At 40.7% G+C, this 22,493-nt stretch overlaps 1 protein-coding gene across 10 annotated transcripts in view; it reads right to left on the bottom strand.

Annotated features, from left to right (window-relative positions):
- Apbb2 (amyloid beta precursor protein binding family B member 2) overlaps positions 1-22,493 on the bottom strand; it is a 280,610-nt gene that overhangs the window by 88,863 nt on the left and 169,254 nt on the right. For 6 of the 10 annotated variants that reach the window (XM_070012606.1, XM_070012608.1, XM_070012611.1 and 3 more), the window contains one exon: positions 7,481-7,686. In XM_070012606.1, coding sequence (XP_069868707.1) covers positions 7,481-7,686 — 206 coding nt within the window. The remainder of the gene's footprint in view (positions 1-7,480; positions 7,687-22,493) is intronic. The other 4 variants (XM_070012607.1, XM_070012610.1, XM_070012613.1 and 1 more) reach the window with 1 other exon arrangement.

Raw genomic sequence — 22,493 nt, 5'->3', positions numbered from 1 at the left:
TTAAAAAGGGTGTCTCCTGGAGCCGGGCGCTGGTGGCTCACGCCTGTAATCCTAGCTACTCAGGAGGCTGAGATCTGAGGATCGCGGTTCAAAGCCAGCCCGGGCAGGAGAGACTGTGAGACTCCTATCTCCAATAAAACCACCAGAAAACCGGAAGTGGCGCTGTAGCTCAAGTGGTAGAGCGCTTGCCTTGAGCTGAAGAGCTAAGGGACAACGCCCAGGCCCAGAGTTCAAGCCCCACGACCGACAAAAAAAAAAAAAAAAAAAAAAAAAGGGTGTCTCCTGACTAGGGTGGCTCAAGATAACTGAGTCCTTGGAGAGAAATGTCAAAGATAATAAAGGAGACTGGTACAGGTAACTCTAGCCTATAATCTTAACTACTCAGGAAACTGAGATCTGAGGATTGTAGTATGAAGTCAGCCCTGGCTAGAAAGTCCATATGACTCTCATCTCCAATGAAAAAAACCAAAAAGCTGGAAGTGGAGCTGTGGCTCAAGTGGTAGAGAGTCAGCCTTGAGCACAAAAGCTCAGGGACAGCACCCAGGTGTGTGCACCCCAACAAAACCCCACAAACAAGAACAACAACAAAAGTAAAGATAAGAAAGATGTCATTTAATTCTATATTTAGTGAATTGGTTTGTTGTTTGTGGTTCTGGGGGTGAAACCCAGGGCCTAGGCATGCTAGGCAAGCCTCTACTGCTGATCTGTATCATCAGCTCTAGCTAATAATTTTCTCTGATAGTGAAAAAGAAGCCAAAGATTGTTTTCTTTCCAGAAAGTCCATAGCCATTCTGTTCTGTCCTCTAGGCAGTAGGTGTAAGAGAGATGCAAGAAGAGACAAAGAGAAGGCAATAAAGGAGGAAAAGGCAGGTGTGCGCTCTGCTCAGGTAAGAACAGACAACTCTGCAGTAGTAATGAGCAGACAGAAACCATCTTTTGTAAGCACAACTTCCCATCTGGTAACCTTCCAGGCAATGCTGCTAAAGTCTTGTATGGCAACAGAGGTGGTATTTGAGGAATTGTAGCTGGGGACACTCTCCCGCCTCTTGTCTTGGTCCTGTCCTTACTCGGAATACAATGGTCTTGTTGGTTCTGGGACAGCCTAGAGCCTTATCTCTAAGAGGACTGACTCAGTGCTGGAGCATGGTGCCTGTGTGGCTCTCCAGCACCATGCTTGCATGGTGGACAAGTGTGGGCCCACTAAGGGAAGCTAATTGTGTAACCCAGATCACAGAGATGTTTCTTTCTTCATGTTTCTCTTCCAGAATCTCTGGAAAATAATTCCACAAACCAAGCAAAAATGATGCATTGTCCTTCTAATGGAAAAAGGCCAAAATTAGACTGATTAACAATTAGAAATTAGACTGATTAACAATGCTATCAGGCAGGGTAGGTTGTTCTTGAGGATGGAGTTGGAAAAAGTAGGAAAGTCCCTATGAGAGAACTTTCCACAGGGTATGCTACAGTTTGGCTATGTCCTCCAGAAAGCATGTGCTGGAAACAGTGCTTAAGCAGCAGTGCTGAAAGGTAAGGACTAGTGGCAGGTGGCTAGCTCCACCCTTGTGAAGGGACTAATGATAATTGTCTTTACAATTATCCATGCCAGATATAGCCCCTTGTTCTTGAACTTCATGGCCTTTAGAAGCCTGTGCCAACAGACTCTGTTTATTACAAATCACCTAGTGTCTGTGCTATTCAGGGAATGGAGCAAAACCCCAAGCTACGACTGGGTGTGTAGAGCATCTTGTGAAGTGACTGTAATGCAGGGAGATTGAGAGTGGAAGGCTGAATCAGCAGGGGACAGCATGAAGAAAGGCACTCGGGTGTTTTGCAGTGGCTTTGGTGGATGCTGTTACCATGTCATGTCCATGTGCACCTTTAAAGCCAGCAGGGCCCGAGGGAAAGCCAGATTCAAACAGCTCTCATCTGTTCTGTAGCTCAGGTCCCTCACATGCTGTACAGGGCTTAGAAGAGCTCTGCTGGAGTGTGAGCAGGTGAGATAGAGTGCTAGCTCTCCACACAGCATATGGTTGCCCTGGAAATGAGTTCCCTTATCATAACTCTATGCTCTCTGACCATGATGGGAAAAAAACAACCAGTGATTATGAAGTCCCCAAATCTCAATCCTCTTTTGTCAAGACTAAAGGCTTGATGGAAATGACAGAAAATCTGGAATACTAGAATTTCAGAATTCCAAACCAGATTAATGAGCATTCTGTATATAAGCCTGTATGCCTCCTTTTTCAGTTACTCTGGGGTTTATGTGAATGCAATACTATTGGGAGAGGCCCCTGCTTATCACACTTTCACTTTCTGTAGTTCCAGTTGCCAACCATGGCCAACCATGATCCAAAAATATCAAATGGGAAATTACAGAAACAAGGAAATCATCAATCCAACTATGTTCATTCTGAGTGGCTTGATGACATCTCAGGCCATCAAGCTCATCCACACCCTGGGAAATGAATGTTCCCTCTGTCTGGCACATGCACACTATGTGTACTGCCCACTGGAAGTAACCTAGCCACTGGTTGTCAGAGGGCTGCTGTGCTACTGCAGTGTACAGAGGGTTTGGTGCTATCTGTGATTTCAGGCAGCCACAGATGGGCCAAAGCTGTGCAATTCAATCTGCAAGACCAAATGGAAGCTCCACTCTAGAGAACAGGAGACCCAAGCCTTGAGGACTAGCTTTGCCGCTCCAGCAAATCAACTACCACCACCCTTAGTTTTGAGCCTGCCTTTCTCCCCTACTCAGCAAGTAACTAATGAATTTCACCACACACCAGATTTAAGGAAGCAAAATGAGAGTACCAGTACTAACTTCTAAGAAGCTTCCTGGAGGGACACCAAAGTCTAAATACTGACATTTGAAGGGAGCCACTGGAATAAGGTGATGAGACTATAGTTCCTGAGTGATACTGGGTTGAGGCCAAATAATTTAAGAAGAATGACAGATAAACAAAACTAGGGGAGGAATATGGAGGGCTCTCTGTCCTACTCAGCAGAAAATCTCCTGGAAAGCTTAAAAAACAGATTTCTAGGCTCTACCCCAGAGCATCTGTCTCAATGACCAAGGAACCCACATGGTTTTCAAGCTCCAGAAGTCCTGTCACTGTCCTCAGCTTACAGGCTGAGGCACACTGCCCCAACATTCAATAGCTCCTTCTCCAAGGTTTTTTCCAGCCCTGAAAAGGCTAAGAAATGCCATCAAATGATGACAGAATGGTCCTTTTATGTTGTCAGCTAACTCTGTGTCCATGGAAATCCATGGTTCTGAAGCCACATATTTTGCCCCTCCTGAGGAGCTATCTGCTGGGCACCCACTGAGTTCATAAGCATTTCAACAGGGCAGAGTGATTTATGACCCAGGAGAGCTCCCAGCTCTGAGAGGATTCTCCCACACTGGCTGCCGGGTCTACTTTCTCGTACTTTGCTGAGGAGCTGAACCACCTTCACTTGGAAAGATTCTAAGGAAGACTTGGCCACAAGCCAACAGTTATTCACAAAAATATTTTCTGTGGCTTTTTTTTCTCTAAAATATGACATCTAAGTCATTTGGGAGATAATTTGGAACAAATAGATGGTTTGGGGGACAAGGGAGGGGTGGAGAATATGGTGTGCTAAGTTTCAATGATAAATACTTCCTGGCCAGTTGCTAAACTTTCAAACACACTTCTGGCATCGCTGTGGAAACATTACCCACTGTGCTTAACACGTTCCCAGTGAACTTTGGAAAGTGAAATGTAAAAATTTCAAACTGCAAAGAAGCCTTCAGTCCTAAATTTTTGTTAAGTCAACAGATTTGGAACTTATTCGATTTCCTTTTCAAATCAGCTTAGGAAAAAATGGTATTAAAATGCATACTTCCAACATGATGTATTACAAGACAGTTTTTTTTTCTCTCCCGTAATATTTTGCTTTCTGTCTGTAATGTTTTGGGCACCATTGAAATAGATTCTATTTCAATTCTATTTCAATTCTATGGTGTTAGAGAAACAATGGTTTCTCCTCTACTGTCATTAGCACATGAGATGTTATTATGAGAAATTATTTTCTAGAAGGCCTTTGCATGTTACAGTCCCCCTTTAAGGTGAAAGAGAGGTTTGAGAGTCTCTTAGTTTCCTGCTGCATTGTGTGGAGCTTGGGGTGGAAGTAGGGGTCAATGGAAACAACAACCACCATTAGAACAGGCTGTCAAATGGGAATAACACCTACCATTAGAACAAGCATGGATGTGTTCTATGAGGGAGCTATTAGATAGGGCATTAGCAAATACAAACTAATGATGGCCCTGGGCTACCAATAAGGATATACTGGTAAGCTGAGGCTGGGAAAATACACCACCGAATCCTTGCAAAGCAGGGATGTGATTGGAACACAGGTCTTATAGCCCTCCAGAAGACAAGTAAATAAAAGTTATGCTGGCAACTTTTAGAGAAAAGGATGGGTAACACTTGCTAAGATATAGACAATCTCTGTAGGTAAGAGATGAAGTTCAAATGCACTTCATTTTTTCAAAGTGAAAAAAAAACCCCACCAAAACACTATCATCAGAAAAGGCAGAAAAGCCTGGTGTCAGAGAAACTCGCTGTTAAGTACTTGAACCCTGTTGGTGCTTGTGGTTTAGAATCCTTGTTGGTGACTCCACATCCTGGGTGTCTGGCAGGCTGGACTCTCTCTAACTCTCAATCCTTCTCTCCCTGCCTGCTCATCTGTTTGCTCCTGGGATTTTAATTCATGACCCCTTAAATCTGCTAGGTTCTTGATGTAACAGGCAGCTGTATGTGCAGAGGGGGAAATGTGTATGAAGTAAATAATTGAAAGAAAGATTATCTCATCAATCCTTTAAAGGGTTGAGGAGGATGGCACTGAAGATGTAGCTTGTCTGGCATGCTCAAAGCCCTGGCTTGCTTTCATCCATCCATCCATCCATTAATCAATGGCTAATAAATAAGAGTCTCTCTGAAATTTGTAAAAATAATGTTTTCTCAAAAGGAAGGAAGGAAAGGAGGCGGCGAGGGAAGAAAGGAGGGAAAAAGGGAGGAGAGAATGCCATCACTTTTTCACTCAGTTCCATGGAGTAACAAGGTTTTTGTCAATACAACGGTGAGCAGCAGAAGTGGAGAAATGGAGCCACAAGGAGGTGAAAATCCATAGCACTGAGGGCAAAGTCCCAGGTCAAAAACCAGGGGGAGGGGCTGGGAAGGTGGCTCAGTGGTAGAGCGCTTGCCTTGCATGCATGAGGCCCTGGGTTCAATTCCTCAGCACCACATAAGAAAAAAGAAAAGAGCTGGAAGTGGTGCTGTGGCTCAAGTGGTTGAGCACTAGCCTTGAGCTGAAGAGCTGAGGGACAGCGCCCAGGCCCAGAGTTCAGGCCCCACGACTGGACCCCCCCCCCAAAAAAAATACCAAAAAAACAAATAAACAAACAAAAGAACCAGGGGGAAATGGGTTAGACCTACTCTTAACACTAACTGCAAGGCCACTAAGCTCCCTCAGACTGGCAGCTTATTTTCTAAAATGTGGAAGATAACAGTTGTCTTTTCTGCTGTGTGATAGTCTTGTAAGGGCCAATGAAATGATATTAATGAAAATATCCTTAAGTTTTATTCATGTATTTTTTTAAATCAGTGTTGATGATAGAACCCAGGGCCCTGCTAGACACATAATCTACCACTGAGCTACAGTTCTAGACCCAGCAAATCTAGGTCAGCCTAAGCAGAGGAGTCTGTGAGATTCCATCTGTATAGAAGGAAGCTGGATTGTGGTAGTGCTCACCTACAATCCTAGCAACTACAGGAAGCCTAAAGATGCCATCTCCCCATGGCTTTCTCTGGCTGCAGGTACTCTATTAGCATGATGAAAGTTTGGATAGGGGAACAAATATCCTAATAGATGCCAAGAGAAATGATGTACACATAAGAAGGAGAGCAGGTCTGCCCTTCCTTAGTGATCATGGATGCTGGTGCCAGGTAGCTCTGCTTCTTGGGGACCCCTACGGCACAGGGGAGAAGTCTAAAGAGCATAAGAGGACTTCCCCTACCTTGAAGCCTGGGGCTGTGTTGGTCCATTTTAATCCCCCACTATAAACGTAACCCAAGATGAATAAATGGCTATGGGACTATTATGAGTCAATAAAAAGTCATCAAAATATCTAGTGGTAAGGAACAAAATCTTATGGCTGTTTATTAGGAGAAAATACAAACCAACAAAGGCCCTGGGCTACCAATAAGGATATACTGGTAAGCTGAGGCTGGGAAAATAAAACACCGAATCTTTGCAAAGCAGGGATGTGATTGGAACACAGGTCTTATAGCCCTCCAGAAGACAAGTAAATAAAAGTTATGCTGGCAACTTTTAGAGAAAAGAAGGATGGTTAACACTTGCTAAGATACAGACAATCTCTGTAGGTAAGAGATGAAGTTCAAATGCACTTCATTTTTTCAAAGTGAAAGAAAATAGGCTTGTAGAAAGCGGGGGGGGGAACCCCAAAACACTATCATCAGAAAAAGGTAGAAAAGTCTGGGTGTCAGAGAAACTCTCAAGAAAAAGGGACATCATTTGTGACCTTCCTTAACCATAATTTTCTTCAATATGTTATACTAAGATTCACTATAGGTTTACTATAGGCTTTTTTTTTTTTTTTCCAGTCATGGGGCCTGAACTCTGGGCCTGGGCACTGTCCCTCAGCTCTTCAGCTCAAGGCTAGTGCTCTACAACTCGATCCCCAGCGCCAATTTCGGCTTTTTCTGCTTTTGTGGTGCTGACGAATCAAACCCAGGGCTTCATGCATGAAAGGCAAGCATTCTACCACTGAGCCACCTTCCCAGCCCTTATAGGAATTTTTTATACCATTAAATATCAAAGAAATTTTTGATGTCTTAATTATTTGTTTAAACACCCAGATTTTTTTCCCTCAGGAATAGCAGAAATTTTTGCTGCTAATTATTTCTAAAATAATGTCACTTCTACTAAATAAGCAGATCTTTTTTCTTAAAAAAAAAAAAAGAAATTAGGCATTTAAGATGCTCAAGGGTTTATTCTTGCAGACGCCCTGTGTATGCTAGCAATGAACTCAAGGCTACTAAGACACACGTGGCAATTATAATCCGCCTGACCAGGAGACGTTTTCTGTGTAAATATTTTATTGAGCCAGCCCTATGCAGTGGCACCTGCAGAGTAAATTATGCCTCTAAGAGCCCTAAGGACTCTTAACCACGTCTCATTCATCAGCCCCTCTTGCTTTCTGTACCTAGAATGGTGTTTCAAGAACCCAAAAGCCATTAAAAATGAAAAAAATCCCCAAAAGATGGTATCAACACTATTTACTAAGAGGAATCATTACTGAGATTTCAAATGCAACATGCATGATAATCAAGAAGCTTACCTCAAGGACCTGTTGGGGCAGAAGCAACTAAAGAGAAATCACAAGTTACATCCATCCCCTCTACTAAGCCGGTAAAGAGACACTCCATTTTACCTCGTTCTCTGGAGTGGGAGATGGCGTTACAGAACTAAGAGACCCTTTCCTAGAACCCTGAAGATCTGGGATGGACACAGGACGTTCCCACTGAGTTGTTCCTGTCGGGATGTGCCAGTAATAGGTCCCAGCAATGTCGTTCACTCTTTTCCAGCCAGGCGGCAAGTCTGGATCTGTCTGAAAGGAGTGATCATTCCAGATATCTGCTGGGAAATGGGGAAAAAAGGAGACTTTTATTAAAAAGAGGAAAATAGTCATTAAATTGTAGCACCAACAGCCAGACAAACTTAGTAGGCAGATGTGTCCACAGACTAACTGGGCAGAACTACAATCGTCTTCTGGCTACAATATATGGTGAAGGGGGTAACATGAGCAGATCGACACAAGGAAAGTACTGGAAAGGCAGGTTGACACTTGAGATGCTGGACATAGTAAAGAGAGTCAGCCTATAGTTCCAAGAACCCTATGAACAAGCTGAAGTTCCATGAAACAGAATCAACTGCCCCAGCAAAAGTCACATGGCTATACAAAGAATCTACTGGATTCTCTATCATTTTGCAAATATTATTATATAATAAAGGCCTCTAAAGTCATCAAAATATTCAACTTACCAAAGTATATTTTTTTCTCCCTTAGGAGAATGATGATTATAGAATCGATCTATGTGGTTCACAGGATAAGGATTAAAGAAGACAATTTTACTTTGTCTAACCAACAGTTATCAGTCTAATCTCAGGGCTAGACTTTGAGGCAATTCCAGACTACCCCACCTGCCCAGATTGGCTTCTTTTACACCCTTCACCTGCACACCTCTGGCTAGCCTTGCCTCTGAATCACGAGGCAGGTCTTCCTCATTCTCCACACGTCTGTCTGCCTTTCTCAATGCCCAAGTGAAAAGAACGTTTCATAATTTTTGAGATATTTATGTCCTCTCTTTTTCGTAAGTTTCTTGAACACAGACCCACTTCCAAATGGATAGTTGATTTAACCTGTTTATGAGTTTTTACTTTCCCCCTCCTGTGGGTTTGAGCCCTTAATTAGAAAAAACAAAAACAAAAACAACCCATCAAGCACATCTCCACATCTAAAACTGTACTGAATGCTCACTTCACCCTCAGCTTGGAAGCAAGGCTGGATCCAGGTCTTTGGAGACTTGAACCCAACCGCTGCGGTGTAGCTGAGATTTAGAAAACATGGAGTCAGTAGCAAGGAGAGAAGGCTGACTGTGTTGCATACCCTTTATGGCAGAGGCACTATGAAGGCCAAACTACTTACCCCATTTCTAACGCTCAGAGAGGGCAGAAGATGGGTTTAAAACAAGGAGGTAATTGATATGCACTCCCAATGTAGGCTTTTCTCAGGCCTCCTTTCTATCCTTGTCTAACTCCGGGAAGGCAGCTGGTGTATCATCAGCAAAACCCTCAGGTGCCTGGTAGAGAGGAGACTGAACCCAGTGTTTCTCTTTCTTCCCTCTACCCTAACCTTGAACCTGAGATACTTCCCCCAGGTTCCTGTCATCACTGCATCTTCCTGAGGGTCCTGTCACCTGCTGACAGGGAACAGGTCAGAGGTAGGAACTAAAAGCCACAGGTGTCCTTTCAGAGTGGTTCTGTGACCCTTTCTTGTGTGTGCCTATTGTTCTTTTTAAGGGTACAGGAAGCAGGGTCTGGAAGTCAGAGAGTAAAAATAGCAGTGCCAAGAGCCCTACAAAGTCCCTCTTGTGCTGGAAGCCTCTTGGGCCAAAAGCAATACTTGGTGTGGAAACAAGGGACCCACTGTGAACAGTAAGGATCTGGACCACCCCAGCCACTTTGGGTACCAGCTAAGGGCCAGCTCCTCCCTAGCTTCCTCCAGGGCTGGCTTCCTGGCTGAGATATGCAGTGTGAGAAGCAAAGCAGCCTCTCATCACTCCCTCCTTTGCTCTCTTTTAGGAACCCAAGGGTCAAATAAGAACAAATTAGCATCTAGCAGTGGCTGGAAATTTCCTCTCCTGCTGCAGAGGGCAGGAGAAGGAGGAATGGGTGCACTGGGAGTCTTATATTTAGTGAGGTCTGGACTGCAAAGCAGAAGACTGCACTCAGGTCCTTGGAGTGGCATTCGTTCCCTGCCCTGGAGTTTGTGTATCCCTGGCTTTGGATATGCAAAGGCAGGTGGAATGTGAAGATGAGTGCAGGTATTTATTGCCCAGGTTCTTCCTGTCTACTCTGGGCTGCATTTGGTTTCAGAGCATGGGGGTCAGAGGTGATCATGACAGATGTGTCCAGCAGCCTCTGGAGAATCAGTTTCTCATTCAATAGGTCTGGGTCCTAAGAACTAATTAATATTCCTAATAGCTCTACTGCTGGTTTCAGACACTATGCTTCTGAGCAGCAGTGGCCTAGGAAAAGGGAAACAGTAGTCACTGTGCTCCATCAAACTACTGGCTACTGAATGAAACACAGGAAGTGGATATTCAACCACATCTGGGGACTGGGTGGACTATCTAGTCAGGATAGACGGACAGATTGAAAGGTCTTTGGGGAGGCACATTCTCCCTATACTAGAAGGGGCCAGCCTTTCTGGCAGAGTGGCCAGCAGATACAAAGGTCATGTGGCAGAAACATTCTGCTGTATCATTCTGACCACAATGTCACTCTAATGGGTCTGAGTCAAATATGAGAAGGTTTAAGGTCTTAATGGCTAAGGCTTCACCTTTTACACAGAGGGAAAATTTAAGGTTGTGGTTTGTGTTTTTTAAAAAATCAAAAGAATAAGTTGCACAATGCTCCCATTCTTAAAACAAACAAACATTCTCTTTTTCCAAAGTCCTCCCAAACTTACAGCTGCTGCTAGACTTCCTTTTGGGAATCCTGCATGATACCACTACATTAGCGGCGCTATTCAGACTTCATTTTGAACAATGTTATTTTTGACAGATCCAGACGCTTCAATAGAAACTAGAAAAACTGAATTCAACTTTTAAAACCTTTTCCCATTGCCCAGTGGCTCTGGTTTCTCTCCCTCTCTCGCGCCCTCTCTCTCTCATCACTACTTAGTTTTCTTAGTTTTTTTCCAAACCCAGATCTTCACTGTCTGAGCAGAACAAATAAGGCTCTTTATCAATTCCTGTAGCAGCAACTTTTGAAGACAACAGCACAGAGCCAGATCTCTAAGACTAGCTGGTTCTGAAAAGCAGAGATGTTGCTCAGAATCTGGCATCAAATGGGCCAAAGGGTCTGGCCGAAATACCAGCCATGGAAACAGCTTGCTAGCTGATGAGAGCTCAGACAGTAGCTTAAATTGGAATATCCTGATGACTTGTTGTAAGACAAAGCTGATGCTCACAGGGATGTAAAACCAAGGACCCAGCACCAAGGAATCATTCAGCCTGTGTCTGTTATTTGGGAATGAATCTCAAGTGTCAGAATCTTGATCTTCCAGCCTACCAGAAAGGCCCATTGTCAAGGCCCTTGTATTTTCTGATGTTAATTTGCAACACTTGAGTTAGCCTTTGGCGTGGCTATTAAAAAACAGCACTTGGTACTCAACTCCAGCTTTCTTGCCTTCACATTGTTTAAGATGTAATAAACTTGTAACAGTTTGGGCAATGTTAATGTTCTAACACTTTTCTCTATATTTGCTTGAGAAACTTATATTAAGATTTTTTTTTTAGTGTCTCTGACATAGAGAACTATTTGTAGCTGAGGATTTTTTTTCCTGTGAAAGTTGTGTAAATATTTCAAGACCTCAATATTCAGATGGTCTTTAAATTGGGACCTTTGAACACAAACGTATGTTGTGTGTTTCAATCAAGTCCTTTTGGCATAAAAGCACCATAAAATCCCTAAATTTAAATGCACTCTAGCTTTGTAGTCTAGATTTGCATCTGGTTCCTATGCTTGCTAACTGGTAAGACTGCAGATAAATAGCTTAAATTCTAATGTCCTGATGGCTAGCTGTAAGACAAGATCTGATGGTTGCTCCTACCTCACAGGGCTGACATGAAACCAAGAACCCAGCACCAAGCGGGACACAGAATAATCATTCAGCACGTGTTTGTTATTATTAGCTATCGACTGCTTCAGTCAAATGTACCTGAGTGAGGGCATTCTTTAGTATGTAACTCCTTCTCTCTGATCCTTCCTTCTTCCTTCCCTCCCTTTCTCTCATGATCAAATCCAGGCCTGGTACATATAAGCACATGCTACATTCCAGCTTCTACAAGGATCTTTAAAGTCAATCACATTGCTTCTTCATTTTTTTTCCTTTTTTTTTTTTTTTTTTAGTTTGTTGGTCATGGGGCTGAACTCTGGGTCTGGGCGCTGTCCCTCAGCTTTTCAGCTCAAGGCTAGCACTCTACCACTTGAACAGTGCCACTTCCGTTTTTTTCTGCTTATGTGGTGCTGAGGAATCTAACCCATGGCCTCATACATGCAAAGCAAGCATTCTACCACTGAGCCACCTTCCCAGCCTGCTTCTTCATTTCTTAGGGTTTGTAACCAGACATTTTTCCAATGAAAAGGGCAATTTTTACTAAGATCAAGAAAATTAGATGGCAACACTGGCTCTTCACATGTCAATTTAGAAACAATGACTATGGGAAGGGATGGGAAGGGGAAGCAAAGGAGGAGGCAACAATGCTTGATAAAAATGTACTCATTATCTTGCCCATGTAATTGTAACCCCTCTGTACGGTATTTTCACAATAAAAAAAAGAAACAATGACTAATGTGAGAACATACTTGTATGAGTTACTTCTTTTTTTGGTGGGGGGGGGGAAGGTGTCTCAGTGCTGGGTATTCACCCCAGGACCTAGCATGCTAGGCAAGCACCCTACCACTGAACTGTGTCAATAGTCCCAGTGTTTGGCTGTTTTAAGTCATATAGTTGAGTCCTTACTGAAGCAGACATAAAGCTGAGATAAAACAATTCAAGTCTGCTTTGTGTTGAAGGAATTCTTCTTTTGAGTCTGCTTTGGCCCTGCCTTGTGTTCTTGGGAAATTACTGGAATAAGAAGTGATCTATCTAATGGTGGAAGATAAGAAGGAAAGTTATGATTTATATTTTCAATCTGTTAACCAAAACAAAATGGGAAATTTCAGAGAAACTTAAAACTGAAAAGCATGAAATGCAAGGGGCTAAAAACCATTTGAGAGGAAAATTTGTACATTTTCTATCCATCCATCCATCCATCCATCCATCCATCCATCCATCCATCCAATCAAATACATATCCATATGTGTATCTGAGGCAAATCGTATGATGGAATGGCAGCATGTTTCAACTACCATCAGAATATCTAATTTTAAATATCTAAATACAATACCACACACATATATTTTGTAACTAGTTACAAAAGGAGATATTAAAATCTTGAGAAGATATGAACATAAGCTAAGAGCACTATTTCCATTTTAAGTATGCACAAGGTATAAGAGGATATGATTTATATCTGCTACTGAGAAGCCTCAGATTTAAGGGTCCCTCTGTTCCAGAAAGGAAAGAAAGGAAGAAAGGAAGAAAGGAAAAAAGGAAAGAAAGAAGGAAGGAAGGAAGGAAGGAAGGAAGGAAGGGAGGGAGGGAGGGAGGGAGGGAGGGAGGGAGGGAGGGAGGGAGGGAGGGAGGGAGGGAGGGAGGGAGGGAGGAAGGAAGGAAACTTAAAATGTCTATGAAGATTCAACATTTACTCCTGAGAAGTGCTGGGGAAAAACTACACTGAATCCAGCAAATCTCCAGAATGTAAAAAGCCTGAGCAAAACACTGGATGGAGAATAAGTGTAGGTGGGCAGGGTTGTGATCAGCAATATTTTTTATAACATTTAAACACACAGATTAAAATAAACAATATCAAGTCTCCAGAAAGGCTGTGTTACATTTTCCAGTGACTGTCCAACACCAGGCACAACTACTTAGTCTGGAAGGAAGAACAACTAATCAAGCATTCAATTTCATGTTTGAATATTTGTGCCTAGTCCTAAACACAGTATTCAAGGAAGATCTATGATTATAGGGGAAATAATGCAAAGGGTAACTGAAAACACCATTCAGAAAATGTGTCTTCCTTCAAACCCAATTTCCCATTTCATTTTACAATTATTTCAGACTGAGAAGCAGAAGAGGAGACAGAGCACAACCACAGGTATAGTTCTAGCCATGTGGTTCCACACTCTTTTTCAAGGCAGATAGCTTTGAAGGAAAATTACATGGGTCCATTTTCTTTCCCATTATTTTGGTAGAGTCTTCTCATATAACTGTGGTCTTGAGGCTGGTTGGTACCCAGCAGCCATGATCAGAAGGTGCAAGCTATTTAGGACTTGCTTGGACCAAACCCAAGTACATTATTATTCTACAGAGTGACCTGTCAGGACTGGACTTGGCATCTCCTTTTAACTATTAGACTAAAAGATGACTACTGAGAATCTGGGAAACAAATAAAATATTCAAGGACAAGTTGGCCTTTTATCAGCACATTAAAAACAGCAAGCTGAAGTGGGTGCCAAAATAAAAAATCTATGTGCAGAAACATTACACTCCCAAGATTCAAACGCATACCTTGTGCTTCTGATACAGGAACTACAGTACACCTTTCTAGTACATCACTGAGCCTTCCTTGTAATGTACTGAACCCAATCTCATCTGATCTTACAAACTCATGCACAAAGGTAGAAGTATCATTGACATTCACAAGTGAAGAAAACAGACTTTAGCAACATTAAGTAACATGTTCAAGGTAAGGAAACATTATCATTTGCTATGGAAAAACCTCACTATTTGGAAACCTATCTGAACTTTAAAGGTTAAAGTGCCTTTTGAAGAAATCATCAGAACCAAGGCAAATGTTTAAGCTGCCAGAGTGGCTAATGGACAAGCTTTAATATTTGATGTAAAATAGACTATGGATGGAGAGGAAGAGTACAAAGAAAAATGCTTTTCTGAGATTGTTTTAAAAACACATTTAAAGGTTTAGGAGTGAGTTTTTTTTAATGGCGCCTCTATTCTCCACCTAAATAAAAGAATTGTAAGCAACTTATATAAAAGATATAAACATTTCAACCAATAAAAGAATGAATGAACAGATCCACGAAGAAGAAATTTTGAACATAGGCTCTCAGGATATAAAAGCCCACTAGCCTCGAACTCTCAATGAAATTTAATTACTTCCTCCAAAAAAATGTGCAAAGCCTTAGGTAGCTAGTAAAAGATATTCATCAAGGAACCAAATATAATAGGAAATTAACACATGGGAAGAGCACTGGAAGTAGAAAGGCAGTCACTGACAATGAAGGTTGTACATTATGTTTGGATGGTTTTATTTTGTAAATCTTGTTCTAAACCGTAATTATGTGAAATAATAGCTAAATTAAGTGTAAAATAAAAAAAAAACAATGAAGTTAACTGTTGCAAAGCATTTTGTACTTTCCCATTTGTTTATGACAAGAGGCTAGTGTTTGGAATCTCCTGTAGAAGACACTATGTAATGTTCATCATTATCTAGTCTCTTTGCCAGGGCAACCTAAACTTTCCAGTGGACACATGGTTACCTGAAGACCACATCCACCCTGGCAGCTAGGTGTGGAAACTTAGGGAACATTTTAACTACTGGCATGTTAAGCTCATGGATTATATGAGCTAATTTCTAAGAGACTACCTTAGAAAAAGACCTGGCAGAAACACTTTTTCTTGCTGTCTGTAACAGAGATGCTGCTTTGCTTCCTAAAGACCCAGGCTATTCCCTAGGGCTAGTAGAGTAGGAAGGAAAAATCCAGTTTCTGAGGTCTTCCTGGAGCAAAGTCATCATCTGCTACTTCTAGGTTTCTATATGAAAGGGAAATACTTTTCATTGCAACAAGTCACTGTTACTATAGAGTCTTATGTTACTCAGAAGCAATCCTGAAGTCATTCATCTAACATCTAGAAACTGAATTCCAGGCCTAGCACTGAGCAAAATAATCCCCAAACAACAATAACAAAAACAAAACCCAGCTTCTAATGGATTCACTTTGCAACCTCTTGTTCAAATCTAAATCTATAGTAATCTAAATTATAGATCTGAGTAAGCAGGCCAGTTTCTTGATGTCTTAACTTGTCCAATACTTTTTCTAAAACATCACATTGGAATAAAAACTTCACAGGTTATGACTCATTTGTTTTCTACCAGCCATCCATCCTAGCATCTTATTTCCAAACACTGAAAAATCAAATAAAGAAATTATTAAGCTTAACTTTTTTTGGGGGGTCGCTTGTGGGGCTTGAATTCTGGGCCTGGGTACTGTCCCTGAGCTCTTCCGCTCAAGGCCAGCACTCAATCACTTGAGCCACAGTGCCACTTCCGGTTTTCTGCTGGTTAATTGGAGATAAGAATCTCACAGACTTTCCTGCTCAGTCAGTCTGGCTTTGAACCACAATCCTAAGCTCTCAGCCTCCTGAGTAGCTAGGATTATAGGTATGAGCCACCAGCACCCACCAAGCCTAACATCTTATAAACAATAAAAAGAATTTCCTGAATTCAACCAACCTGAAGCAACATCTAGCCATTTGATTCAAGTTTTTAATTCTTTAAGTTATATAATTCTTGTTCTACAGCCTCCATATTTCTACATTGAGAGTAAAGCAAAGATCTCCGAGAGAAAAACAAAATGGCAAAATCAATTAGATGTCACACGCTTGTGGGATAGTTTGATTTTTCTTTTCCAGCAATTTAAGAGTAACATGCAAAGCTCTAAGTTTTCTAAGATGCTGGGCTATTGAGAGAAAAGAGGCAGGGATATTTGTGGATCCCATCTGCCCAGGGATGCATGTATAGAGGTGTCATATTTTACTCAAAACTGAATCTAGCATAATACAATATTAGGTAACTCAGCCAAAATTCTAGGATCAGACAAAGTAAGTAGGGTAATTATTCTCAAAAATCTCACAGAATAAACTTGTGTTCAAAGTGTAAAAGAAATTCCTTTCTGTATAGATTAGGATATAAGGCATTTCAGTGTTTAAATTCCAAGTTCCTAATAACAAAAAAAAAAAATCAAAGAAAATTTCATATAGAGGCTATTCACCACAAATTAAACATACCTAAGTTCTTTTAGGCACAGCCTAGACTTCTCTCTTTATTAAACTTAACCAACTTTACACAAACATGTCTCACACATGTCAGCTGTGCAATATAAAAGTCCTGAGTGAACACTAATGTAGTTTAGAGTGATATTCTTTATGTGTATTTCATTGTCAGAAACTACAAGGGCTGTCTACATCATGTCTATATGAATGAGAACTTCAGGAAAGAGGAAGGGAAAAAAGAAAAAGTAAGAATGTAAAGGAAGGGAAATAGAAACTGGGGTAGGGAGGGACCCACTGAATCTTAAGTCTTACTTTGCTATGACATCCAAAAAAGAACTAGAACCACTATTTGCTATTTTTTTTATACACACACAAATGTACTACTTAACCCACTCAGTCTCAAATTCCAGCCAAAATGGTAAAATTATCTTCCCAAAAGAAAAATGCTCTTGAGATGTTAGAGATTTCTTATCTGCAGGGTCTCTGGGAAGGATGCCAAATTTATTATACTACAGAAACAGTTGCTTTAAAATTGCTGGCTGGTACTTGGAAAAACTGGTTTTTATAAGTTTTTTGTCCTGGGTTATCTCCATTTTTCTCTTCCTACGTCTATTAGTAGTTTCTGTCCATTTATAAGTAATAGCTTATTTGTCCTTCAATCCTGTTATGTTCTAAGCATCTTCCTCCTTACTGCTCTCCATCATTTTCTCTATGAAAGAAATCACTCTAAATTAAGGGCCTTTAAGAAAAGACCTCTCTCTCTCTCTTCTCCCCCCACGCCCCACGATCCTTAGATTTCAAAAGTGAATACTAAAGGAACTCTCTCTCTGGAAACAAGTGAATCAGGCGCTGTGTCAAAGTCTTCCTTATTGCAGACATCAGTGGGAGGAAGTGTACCATGTGTGAAGAACCTCATGCTAGATATCATTAGTGTTTCCCTCCTCAAAGAAACAAGCTGTGCCCTTGCTGGGCTGTACATGTGCTTTGATGAATGAATGGAGCACATTCTTTATTCCTCCCTTTAGGATATTACAGTGGGAAGAACCCAACTACTGAGCCAGGAGAAGAAATGAATTGCGTAAAAGAATGAACTCTTTTTCTATTAATTCCCTTTGAAGAGACAAAGAGTGTAAGTTGCTTTAAACACACACACACACACACACACACACACACACACACACAGAGAGAGAGAGAGAGAGAGAGAGAGAGCCAAGAATTCAAGCTGGGCACCAGTGGCTATAATCCTAGCAATTCAGGAGACTGAGACTTGGAGGATCATTTCTGAGGCAGAAAAGCCCATGCGACTTTATCTCCACTTAATCAGCAAAAAGCAGGGCAAGATGTATGGCTCAAGTTGTTGAGTACCAGCTGTGAGGAAGTAAGCTGAGTATGTGGAAGGTATACAGTTTATGTGCCATATATTTATTCACAAGGCATTGAGTTCAAGCCCTAGCGCTGGCAAAACAAATGTTCATTTTCAGTGTAAATTTTCTATTGATTATGTTTTTCTCTTTAAGAGTGACACTCTTTTTAAATCCTCCCACTTTCTGCATCAGTGACTAATTCATGTTAGAACTACATTCTGCTCTGCTGACAGAGCAAGAACTGAAGTTTTCTTACTATGAATAGTTACATATACTTGCACTTGGCCCAGATTTCACCTGGTCACTCTGGGAAAGAAAGCTTGACCTCTTTCATGCCACTGGGTCTATTTGATAAACATATGTACAAAAATCAAATTGGTAAGCTATGCCTAGAAAAAAAAATAAGGCCTAACTTGATTCACCTGCCCATCAAAAGAATCTAAGTCAATCAACAATTACAATTTTTTCACTGAAAAAAAACATGAAATTATATCCATGTCCATAAATATCTTATATCGTTGAAAACAAAAAATAATATTCCTTAGAAATCCAGTATCAAGCATATATGCATTATACTATCCATTGGAGGATATGTGCTAGGGTGTTCCTTGCATGATTAGTTGTGTTATGGGGAAAATGAGGCCACCTGAGATCCTATAAGAGGGAAGGTAAAAATAGCTGGATTCATACCATAGAGTACTAGGCATCAGTATAAACAATACACTGGTTGTACTCATCATACATGGATGTTTTAAAATCCTAGTACATGGAAAAAGTCCCCTGAGTAAGTGGCCTACACTCCCCAAACCATAATACATATTGTCAAGTACGCTCTTGAACAAAAAGTTAGTTAACACACTGGAATGGTTAGCAATGGATGGAAGAAAACCAGACAATCAGGACTGTACTACTCCTTCCAATTGTACTAAGGCTTGTCATTTCTCAGAGAAGACCTACTTCAATCCATTCTTGTTACTTCCATATAAAATGAGCTGCCTTTCTTTAGCATGGCATTGCATTCAATGTCCTCTTCAACATTCAATATCCTCCCTTCACTATCTTGCTACCACAGGCCCTTCTAGTCCACAGTCCAGCTGGACACACTCTGCTCTCATGACATGCTGTACATTTCTGCTTCCCTGGTCTTGGCCTATGTACTCCTCTGGGTTGGAATCTTCTCCACTGAAAACTAAAATTAGTTCATTTTTCAATTTTCCCTCAGTTTTCCCAATCACCCATTTAAAACATTAACCTCTTCATCCTGTACTACTACTCCCTTTAGAAACAAAATACTCAGGCTAATATCCCATATTAAAGTTTCTCCTGGAACATTTTTCTCCCTCAGCAGCTAAATGAAAAGTATGGTACACGCATGTCTCTTGACTTTTGAATTTACAGAGGCAACAAAGTCCTAACAAAATTTTAAGCAGGGGAATCCATATGTCTTCAGGTTATTATTATTGACAACACAGCAGAGATAAAAAAAGACATGTATGTATTTGTATAAAAAATTACCTACCATAACAAAAAATGTTCAAAAATTATATCAGTAACAGAGAAAATAAAAAGCCAAAATCAGATGTAATTAAAAACCTTCCATCCCTAAATTGTTTGGCTATCAATATAAATCAGTGATTAAAATCCCAGTCACTGGCCATTTGAAAGAGTCTCTCCTCCCAGTGGGAAACTGTTGTCATGACAACATGACTTCCAGCTGTATCTCTGTGAACAAGCACATGGTTAAAGGGAAAGAATGAAAATCAATTGGCTAAAGAAAGACTATATTGACTATCTTTGAAATGTAAAGGGAACGCGTTTCCACCAAAGGTTACCCAATATATTCTCTTTTAATAGGACTGGGTAAGCTTATTTTATAATCAATAAAATTTTACTTCATATCTATATAACTTACATGTAAGTATAACACACACTTAATCTGACACACCAACCCTGTCATTAGGGATTTTTCAAGTCATTTCATGCCCTGCCACATACTGATATTATTTTAAATCTGCCTAAAGTCAGATATCACCCATCTTTCTTCTATCTTACCCCTGCTATTCTTGCTAGGAGTAAATTCCCTGATTCAAAGGAGGAGAGATGAGGGAGCAAGATGGTGACCCATCATTCTAAAGAGGCTCATTATCTCTCTTTACCCATCCAAATTATCTGCATGCTCAACACCATTATAATAGCCCTATAATGTGAAAACCAGTAAGTGTAAATACAGCCACAAATGGAGGATTTGATTAGATGTGATGTTTATAAACGGAATTGAATTCCTCCTTTTTTCCCATGCACTAGATTTCTGATTAGCATTGCTCCTCACCTATGTCTACTTGTCTTTCGTCAAAGGCACTTAAACTAATTAAACAGGGTGTTTAAGACAAAATAGACCCATGTATGTACCCTACTTCAGCACTGTCTTGTTGATGGGACAACTGGCCCCAATGCCATACTCGTCATCATTTTAGGGCTTTTAAATGCATCTAGGGATCTCACAGTGATAACTGGCACGGTCACCAGTATGCAGGAGCCAAGACTTGTAATGAACAAGGTGGTTGAGCTAGAGAGTTCAACTGTCATGGATCTTGGAGCTTTGATAAGTTCAGCCCTGGAAGTCTGATACCTTAGGAAACCCTCAGTCCCAGATCAACAGTCACCTTAATTTCAACACAAAGGATTGTCTTTTACAAAACACGGGAGAGTGGCTTCTTGTCCATGTCTTCTAAGAATGTCTAAGTACATAACTTACTATTCCCTCTGATTGTGCCTCTTCTTTACAGTTCTGATCTTAGTGGGAAAGTAATTCTTACATTTATTCAAGCTAGGAAGTACCTTTTTTTTTTTTTTGTCCATTGTAGGGCTTGAAGTTGGGGCCTGTGCACTGTCCCTCAGCTCTTTTACTCAAGGGTAGCACTCTACCACTTTGAGCCATAGTGCCACTTTTGGTTTTCTAGTGGTTCACTGGAGATAAGAGTCTCATGGACTTTCCTGCCTGGGCGGGCTTAAAACTGCAATCCTCAGATCTCAACCTCCTGAGTAACCAGATGACAGCCATGAGCCACCAGTGCCTGGCAGGAAATATCTTCTTATTGCTCAATATTCTTTTGGTCAAGTCATAAACTCCAAAATAAACCTAATGAAGAGATAATTAACACAATTCTTTCCCATGAGACTCAAAGTCTGAGAAAAAGGAAAACTTATATTCTTAAATTCCAACTACACACTGAGAAACAGACCACTGTAGTTTTAAACCTGTGTTCATTCTGATGTCCTTCATTAATGTTTTTAAAATTTTTTATTTTATTGTCAAGGTGATGTACAGAGGGGTTACAGTTATATAAGTAAGGTGGTGAGTACATTTCTTGTCTAACTTGTTAGCCCTCCCCTTCATTAATATTTTTACAAGTAATTTCCTGCATTACTTTTAAGCTGAGAAGGCATTCCATACTACTGGTAAGTACAAAAACTAAATTCTCTACTCACTCATTTGAATAAAGGATGCCATAATTGTAGTCAGGTCTCTAAGGAATACATTACATATCTTTATGCAGAAGCAGTGAAACTTTCTGTGGGAAAATGGTTAAGTCAGCTGCTTTCCATTTGCTTTAAATTTCCCTATTCTGAAGCTATTAGAAACACAAGTGCTCATAGATTCGGCAATATTTTTCCTAGAAATGAAATGTGTTCCTTATATGGTCATCACAGGAGTGCAGCTTTCCCTGTGGCAAGGGTATTTTGGAGACCCCGTAGAGTTAATAGCCCTAATTTAATACTAGGAAACGTTTTAAGACTAAAGAAAGTCTACCACATAAATGCTGTTGATTGTGCATGGGGATGGGGGAAGATGAACTGAGCACCCCATGCTTGCCAGGAAAGAAATCTACCACTGGAGCTATACCCTAGTCCTATATAACTGTTTCTTTGGATACTACTAACTCATTTTTTAAATTTGTTTTTGTTTTTCAGTTAACATACATTGTAATATAGGGAGGGATTGAGATCTACTAAATTTTAATCTGACAAGAAGTGGCTCATGCCAGCTACTCAAGAGGCTGTAGATCATGGCTCAAAGCCTGTCCAGGCAAGAAAGTTCGAGAGACCCTTATCTCAAATTAAGCACCAAAAAAGCCACAAGTGGAGCTGTGGCTGAAGTAGTAGAGATCTAGCCTTGAACAAATAAAAATTAGGGACAGTACCCAGGCCCTGAATTCAAACTCTAGGACCAGCACAGGAAAAAAATAAAAGAAATACTGAACTCAATTCCAAGTCTAGATTAAAACCATTGACTTGAGTATGAACAGGATGCTATGAACAGCATCTTACATGTTTACATTTGAGCTCTAACTTCACTTAAGTACATAGCCTTACGGATCAATTAATGACCAGGAAAAAATTCCAGTCTCTAAAACTGAATAAAAAGTAGTCTTAATAAAAACAAAAAAATAGCCTGGCGCCAGTGGCTCACACCTGTAACCCTAGCTACTTAGGAGGCTGAGATCTGAGGATCATGGTTCAAAGCCAACCTGGGCAGGAAAGTCAAGAGACTCTTTTTTTTTTTATTGTGAAAATACTGTACAGAGGGATTACAATTACATGGGCAAGATAATGAG

This window comes from Dipodomys merriami, unplaced genomic scaffold, assembly GCF_024711535.1.
Source record: "Dipodomys merriami isolate MVZ:Mamm:240054 unplaced genomic scaffold, mDipMer1.0.p SCAF_9, whole genome shotgun sequence".
In the NCBI taxonomy this organism is placed as follows: Eukaryota; Metazoa; Chordata; class Mammalia; order Rodentia; family Heteromyidae; genus Dipodomys; species Dipodomys merriami.
Note: the sequence above shows the minus strand (reverse complement) of the source record. Positions and strands in the feature narration are given on the sequence as shown.